The 8080-nt window shown below is 36.9% G+C and overlaps 1 protein-coding gene across 1 annotated transcript; it reads left to right on the top strand.

Annotated features, from left to right (window-relative positions):
* Positions 1-1274: 1274 nt before the first annotated feature.
* LOC107870855 (glycine-rich cell wall structural protein 1.8) lies at positions 1275-2442 on the top strand. Its single transcript, XM_016717536.2, has one exon. The coding sequence runs from the start codon at positions 1310-1312 to the stop codon at positions 2216-2218; it is 909 nt and encodes a 302-aa protein (XP_016573022.2). The 5' UTR covers positions 1275-1309; the 3' UTR covers positions 2219-2442.
* The last annotated feature ends 5638 nt before the right edge of the window (positions 2443-8080 follow it).

The following is an 8080-nucleotide window of genomic DNA, read 5'->3' as shown; positions in this document are numbered from 1 at the left end:
TATTAATTACGTGCCCAGCATGTCGAACTTAAAATTCATATATTTATTACTACTATTCTATATGATGGTGAAAGTAATCGAAATCATTCCACTATTTCCTATTTTACTTATAAAACATAGTACTTTCTCTCATTGATGTGCTAATCCTCGTAATCAAATTAATCCACATATTTATTGCTTAAAATCTCAAATAGACTAATTTAGTGGACAAAATCTTAACAATTTGATCCCTAATTTAGTTACAGATTCGAGTTAACTAGACCTGAATTAAGATAATATAGTTGATTAATGCTTAATTAAATTCGTAGTATCGGATAAGATTCAACCTCTTCTAAATTGACCGCGTTAAAACAAATTTGAAAAAATTCACAATAAGTTCACAAGTATGAATCAAATGAACTATATCTACAAAGGGACCAGATAAAAGCTTGAAATTAATCGCCTGAATTAGTGTAGATAGTATTTTACTTTATTTTCTTCGATAATACACACAAATTTTATCGACGTTAAAAATGAGAAAAAGTGATCCAGTTAAATTATATATGTCGTCACCATAAAGAAATGTGTGCCTCCTTAAAATATATTATTTCTAATCATGTAAATAAAGATATGTTACCTGCTATAATAGTAACTTGATGATATAACAAATTCTTTATACGGTTGATATATATATGAGTTAATCTTATTGCATAAACTAGTTAGTGAAATTCAAGAACAATTATAGTGAACTACGTTACTGCATGGCCACGGAATTGTATGAAAATGAAATTAAACTGATTTAAGTATAAAACAATAGAAAGATTATATATATATATATATATATATATATATTCCATTTAAAAAAGAATGTTTTATTTTTTTTTATCCATTTAAAAAAGAATAACCTCTTTCCTTTTTTAGCAATAATTTATTTTCAACTTTTCACATGACATGTTTAAGACCACAAGAGTAAAATGAAATTTTGATACATTTGACATAATTTTAATTTAGAGTTACAAGATTTAAAACTCTTCTTTATTTTCTTTAATTTCGTGTCAAGTCAAACTAGCACATTCTTTTGGAAACGGAGTGAGTATGTTATAGTATTTGATATGGAATATTATGGGAGACAGCAGAAGCACATTAGCAACTATACTTGGACTTGAGAGTTGAAGTTATCCAAACATTTGATAAAATGTTAGTGACTTATACTTGGCTTAAAGTAGCTCTAGTGTGCTTTTTGCATAGACAACGCGCTTTTCTTATCCTTGGAAAAATCTATAAATAGCCTTCATGATTCCATGCAAATTCATATTCAACTCCTATTCCAATGGCGAAGAGTACTAGAGTTCTTAACATAGTTTTCTTTATTTTATTGAGTATAGGAATATGTTCAGCTGCAAGAACCCTCATTGGTCTTGATGTTGGTGTTGGGGTCGGGGTTGGCGTTAATGTTGGTGGCGGTGGAGGAGGTTCCGGTGGAGGTGGTGGTAGTGGAGTTGTAGCTGGCGACCATGGTGGTTATGCCGGTGGAAGTGGTAGTGGTGAAGGTGGTGGTAGCGGATATGGTGCTGGAGGAGCACCAGGAGGTGGATACGGAGGTGGAGGTGGTGGAGGCAGTGGTGGTGGCGGTGGTGCTGCTGCTGGTGGTGGAGCACATGGTGGGGGTGAAGGAGGTGGAAGTGGTGGCGGATATGGTGGTGGAGGTGGCCACGGAGGTGGTGGTGGAGGTGGTTCAGCATCAGGGGGGGCTGGTGGAGCATCAGGTGGTGGATACGGAGGTGGTGAAGGTGCCGGTGGCGGTGCAGGTGGAGCTCATGGAGGATCAGGAGGATATGGTGGCGGTGGTGGTGGTGGAGCTGGTGGAGGTGGAGCGACTGCCGGTGGAGGACATAGTGGTGGATCTGGTGCAGGTGAAGGAGGTGGAAGTGGTGGCGGATACGGTGCTGGTGGAGCTCCAGGTGGCGGATATGGTGGTGGAGGCGGCCACGGAGGTGGTGGTGGAGGTGGTTCAGCAGGCGGAGCTGGAGGAGCATCAGGTGGCGGATACGGAGGTGGTGAAGGTTCTGGAGGTGGTGCAGGCGGAGCTCATGGAGCAGGAGGATATGGTGGCGGTGGTGGAGGTGGAGCTGGAGGTGGAGGAGCCTATGCCGGTGGTGAAGGGGGTGGACATGCAGGTGGATATGGTGGTGGTGAAGGGGGTGGATCCGGACATGGTGGCGGCGGCTATGCCCCTTGAGAGCTATATTCTTATCTATACTATTAAAAATAACATGGTCAAATTGTGATAAGCAGATGTCTACTGCATGAAAGCAAACTAAGATTGTTGCAGCAAGAGAAGTGCTCTTAATCTATGGGCGCGCTTCTTTTTTAAAATTTTAATGTAAGAAATATGTTTAATCAAAGATGTGTTGTACAATATATTAAATTGGTGCATTTAATGTATGAAAATGTCTTGGCCAATTCCTGGGTACGTTCTCTAGACATTGCATGCATGCTTTATACAGTTATCCTATGTCATAAAATTTGTGCTAGAGCTTAATTATAAAAATTATATGTCCTCATTATAAGTCATGTACCATATGTGATCGTCACATATGTGAGTCTATAAAAACTCCCCATTAAGGATGAACAGAAGAAGATTAAAATTTAATTGTGTTCAAATGTATAAATATGAAATACTTTTTGAAACGAAGCATATTAATTAATAAGACAATGCTATAACATAAACTAAACGGCGTGAGTACTTGTTAGGCTCTTTTAAGGTTATGATTCAAGCTTATAAGTTATAAACAATGTCAGGAATTTGGGCAACCTATACTTAAATCTACAAATGAAAGCACACTATGCAATACAAAGTAAAATTTGCTCCACGATCTGCTAAATGTGCTAAACATCCCCAAAGCAGACTACTTATTAAACATACTTTAAACAAGCTGAAAGATTTACAAATCAGGGTGTTATGATTCGGATAGAATAAGCAAACCACAAGTAAAAGAAAACAAGAATAACACATACAGATTTACGTGAAAATCCTTGCGGGAAAAATCACGGGCAGAGGCAGAGGAGGTTTCACTATAATGGAGAGAGAGTACAATGTGGAGAAGGTTGAATTTTCTGAATGATGAAAATAACCCACTAAATCACACTTATATAGTACGTGCGTACAAATAGGTCGTCCTAGGCCCCAAAACGTAAAGGTACATACGCTACCACCACAGACCCATTGAAAATTACAAACATGGATCGCACCGTGAAACTTTTAGGGCTGAACTAACAAAATTTGGGTCACAAACTCTAACACGGGAAAACGGATAATCAGCTTTGGCAGCAACTTGTACCAAAATATCACCTAATAATATTAATTGAGAGATTTAAGAGTTTTACCAAAAATTTAACTTATCTGTTACTTGACGTGTTTCGCTAACAACTATTGGGTGATAGCTCAGGTAGGAAACTCACACTTTTAATAATTTAGGTACAAACTCAAAAAACTGAAATAATTTAGGTGTTTTTTTAACCCTTAATAATGAGCTTAATGAATTTCTAATGTAACTAACCTGCACTTGTATATAATCTTGTACAAGCACAAAGAAAAAAGTAAAAAAACATTTCCCTGCATTTATAAGCTGGAACTTTTATGTGACATTTTTTTGTTTTTGTTATCTCAAACAGAATGTAATTTTTTTCCAATCATTTTACTCTTAATTACATGATTTTATAGTCATAAAAATGTTTAAGACTTATTTTAACCTGCAAATTTTAAAGTTTTTCTTTCTTTTCTAAACTCTATACTTATTGAGTTGCTACTGCTGAGCTGTACAATTAGCTTGCAACTTGCAGGTTGTTAGAGTTTGTTAGAGTGGTCATGTGATAATCACGTGTAGCAGTTGAGATAGGTTAAGTCGGTACTACACTTCTATATATAGAAGAGATAAGAGGTGCACTAGTTTAGTTTTCAAGTTAAGAGAGAAGACATTCGTACATGAACTCAGAATACGATCGTTGCTGAACTCTTCTAACGTTCCTTTGGTCAGTGAAGGTCCCACCTCCGTCCATGGGGACTCCGGTGGGTCTCCCACAGGCGCGTCCAGTGGAGCAGAGGACAGCAACCACTGCTAATCCATCTATTGCTAAAGATATCTCCCCAAAATCCAATTATCCGAATGCAATCAGGACCCCTATTACTCTTGTTACTGGGAACCCAAACCCAGATAAATTAGGGGATCCACAAGTGTAAGCGAGGTACTCCACTCACAACGGAATCCCTGCTATCATTTTCAAATCATCTGACTACTATGGAGTTATGGCGGAACAATGCAAGTTAACAATCGTCGGCAAGTTCCTCAGAGATAGACCTCAGATAGAGAAGATCCGATCTAAATTTACGGAAAAAGTTTCTCTAAAAGGTACGGTTAAAATTGGGGTTTTCGATCATAGGGTTGTCTTTCTGGATTTCACTAATAAAGAGGATTTTAAAAATGTTTGGTTTAAAAGATCGATAGAAATCGAGGGTCAGGTTATGTGGTTGGAAAAGTGGACGCCTTATTTCAAACCTAAAGAGGACTCCCTGATTATACCAATTGGGTTCTTCTTCTGGGGCTTTCTTTCCACTGTCACACTTGGAACTATGTGAAGCAAATAGTTAGCCCAATCGGTACGCCATTATCGATGGATATAGCGACTGATCATAAGACCAGACCTAGCATGTCTAAGGCGAGGGTCGAGGTTGATCTCACCAAGCCAAAAATTAATGCTTTGTGGATTGGAAGTGAAGATACAACCAGTCCATTAAAAGGCTTTAACAATATTGAGTATGAAAGTGTCCCAAAATTCTGTCGACTTTGTAGAATATTGGGTCACAACATCCTGCAATGTAGAAAGGATGAAAAGAAAGAAGATGGCAATAGGGAGAAGAAAGAGAGACAAACAGATAACAATATCGATGCGCAGAAAAATGCGAGTAATAAAGAGAATGCAGGGGAAGAGAAAGGAACTGAGCAAACTCACATACCAAAAGTGGAGAACGATGGTTGTGTCAAGATGGATGATAAACCTACCGTCACTTCTAGGATGAACAAAAACAAAAAGAAGACCAACAAAAAGAAAATACCTAAGAAAAAGAGGATGCATTGGATATTGAGGATGACTCAATTGAAATAGATGCAGGAAAAGAAGAAAATGTTGGGACATTGAAGCAACAAGAAGAAAATTGAGACAAATAAAATAGCAATAACAAAGGGGAAGAGAAAAACAAGAAGGGGGAAGATGCTGATAATAAGATTATTCAGGATGAAGTAGACAAAGAAAGTACTGTTAATATGGGAAAGAAGAAAGAAGATGGTCACAATGATAGCAGTCCCAAGGATTCACCAAAAGGGATGGAAAATCAAAAGAATAAAGTGGAGGAGGAAGCATCGATAGCAGATAAACATCAGGTAACCCAGGTGCAAAGAGGAGAAGGAAGTAGGCCACCAGATTATAGTATATGATACAAAGAAAAGAGGACAAACAAAGGCAATAAGAATCAGAAGTTGGAGAAACAGAGGATGTAATACAAAATGATAAGGGAGAAGAATCTGAAGAAGAAGAAGAAGAAGAAGAAGAAGAAGACGATTTGAAGAATAATATACAAAAAATAAGCAAGCAAGGTGATTTATCACCAAGGCACACAAAAGAAATGCAGAAGAAGCGCAGGGGGAGAAAGAAGAGACAAATAAAACAAAGGCATACAAGGAGTAGTTCTGCAAAACCCATCAACAGTTAATAATGATACACAAAATATTATTCTGGAATATAAGATCAGTTAACACTCAAGAATCTTTTGAGAGATTAATTGATCTTAAAAATAAGAATCACTATTTATACATTGCCCTTCTGGAACCATTCCAAGGGCCTCAAGAAGTAGAAAGTTACAAATGAAGATTAGGGATGGAGAATGTTTATGTAAATAGAACAACCAAGATTTGGGTGTTTTGGAATTCAAAGTAAGAGGGAGAGAATAAATCAAACACTCATCAGCAAGTTACCATAAGGTTTAAGCATATGACTAGGGGGGAAGAGATTGTCATCACAACAGTGTATGCTAGACGTAGTGCTATAGAAAGGCTAGAGTTATGGGAAGATTTTAGTGAGACTTCTAAGGATATAAATAAGCCATGGATAGTTGGAGGTGATTTCAATGTAATATTGAATGATGTAGAAAAGCTTGGGAGGGTGCCAGTTACTCAAAATGAAACAGTGGATTTTGTACAATGCATTAATGTGTGTGCCTTAAGTGAAATCAAGTTTACTGTAAGTGTATTTACATGGTGGAATGGTAGGATAGAGGAGGCATGTATTTTTAAAAGACTGGATAGAATATTTGAAAATCGAGAGTTTATGAATGAATTTGCAGCTTCTGAAGTACAACATTTAATTCGACAAGGATCTGATCATGCACCATTACAATTGATTTGTTGTGCTACTAAAAAGCTAGTGCACAGACATTTCAAATTCTTTAACTTTTGGGTCAAGCACAAGGACTTTAAAAGAATGGTTGAAGAAAATTGAAAGATGGAGCAGGAAGAGACTGGAGTGAATCCATTTCAAATTCTACATAGTAAAATGAAAAAGATGAGGCAAGCTTTGGGGAAATGGAGTAGGAAAGCTTTTGGGGATATATTTCAGAAGATGGCCACTCAAGAGGACCTGGCGAGGATGAAGGAAATGCAATTGGAGGTCAATCCATCTGAAGAGAACAGGGCTGATCTAATTAAAGTTGAAGCTGATTTAATAAAGATGCAAAAGGTGGAACAAGATTACTGGTAATAAAAAGCAAGTATGAAATGGTTTGTTGAAGGAGATAGAAATACCAAGTTTTTTTATGCATATTTGAAGGGAAGGAGAAGAAGACTGCAAATTCAAAGAATAGAAGCTGAACAGGGACTAGTGTTGAAAACTAAGGAAGAAATTGGGATGGAAAATGAGAGAGTGTTTCAAAAATAATTTAAAGAAGAGGAAAATATAAAAGATTTTTCTATGTTGCAGGTGATTCCCAAACTTATTACAGAGGAGCAAAATGATAGAATGATTGAGGTAACCACTAAGCAGGAGGTTAAGGAGGCAGTTTTTGGACTGAGTAAAGATAGTGCTAGTGGTCCTGATGGGCTTTTTGGTGAGTTTTTTCAACACTGTTGGGATATTATTGGGGATGATGTGTTAGTGGTGGTCATGGATTTTTACTGTAGGAGTGAATTACCTAGGTATGTCACCCATACAAACCTAATTCTGCTTCCTAAAAAAGAGAAAGTTTCCAGTTTTAATGACTTGAGGCCAATAAGTCTTAGTACTTATGTGAATAAAGTTATTTCAAGAGTACTTCATGAAAGGTTGGTTAATGTTCTGCCATATACTATATCAAGAAATCAGTTAGGGTTCATGAAGGGTAGAAGTATAGCAGATAATGTGTTGCTGGCTCAAGAGATTGTAAGAGATATCAACAGGAGGAATAAATTTTAAAATGTGGTTGTTAAGTTGGATATGACAAAGGCATATGATAGAGTCTCATGGGTGTATCTAACTAAAGTGATAAGAAGTTTTGGATTTCATAAGAGAATTATTGACAAATATGGAGACTAGTTTCAAATAACTGGTACTCTGTGTTGATTAATGGAAAAAGTTATGGTTTTTTTAAATCTTCTAGGGGTCTAAAGCAGGGTGATCCTTTGTCATCAACATTATTCATTATAACTGTTGAAGTGTTGGCAAGAGGACTCAATAATTTGTGGGAATATACTGATTACATAGGGTATGGTATGTCAAAATGGAGTGAAAGAATAAACTATTTATCCTATGTTGATGATACTATTCTATTCTGCTCTGGTCAGAAGAATTCAGTGAAGAAGATGATGACAGTACTTAGGCAATATGAGATTGTATCAGGTCAGTTGATTAATTTAGATAAGAGTTTCTTGTATTTGCATGAAAAAGTTCCTATAAGTATTTGTCAAAGAATGAGAAGGTGGACTGGCATAGGGCAACGTAAATTTCCTTTCATATATTTTGGGTGTCTTATTTTTTATGGAAAAAAGAAAAAGGTGTATTTTGAGTGCTTAGCAAA

The sequence above is a fragment of the Capsicum annuum genome, chromosome 1 (assembly GCF_002878395.1).
Source record: "Capsicum annuum cultivar UCD-10X-F1 chromosome 1, UCD10Xv1.1, whole genome shotgun sequence".
Lineage (NCBI taxonomy): Eukaryota > Viridiplantae > Streptophyta > Magnoliopsida > Solanales > Solanaceae > Capsicum > Capsicum annuum.
This window is presented reverse-complemented; position numbering and strand designations above follow the sequence as displayed.

Coding starts and splice junctions, on each gene's coding strand:
- LOC107870855 (XM_016717536.2), top strand. CDS start 1,310: ATGGCGAAGAGTACTAGAGTTCTTAACATAGTTTTCTTTATTTTATTG.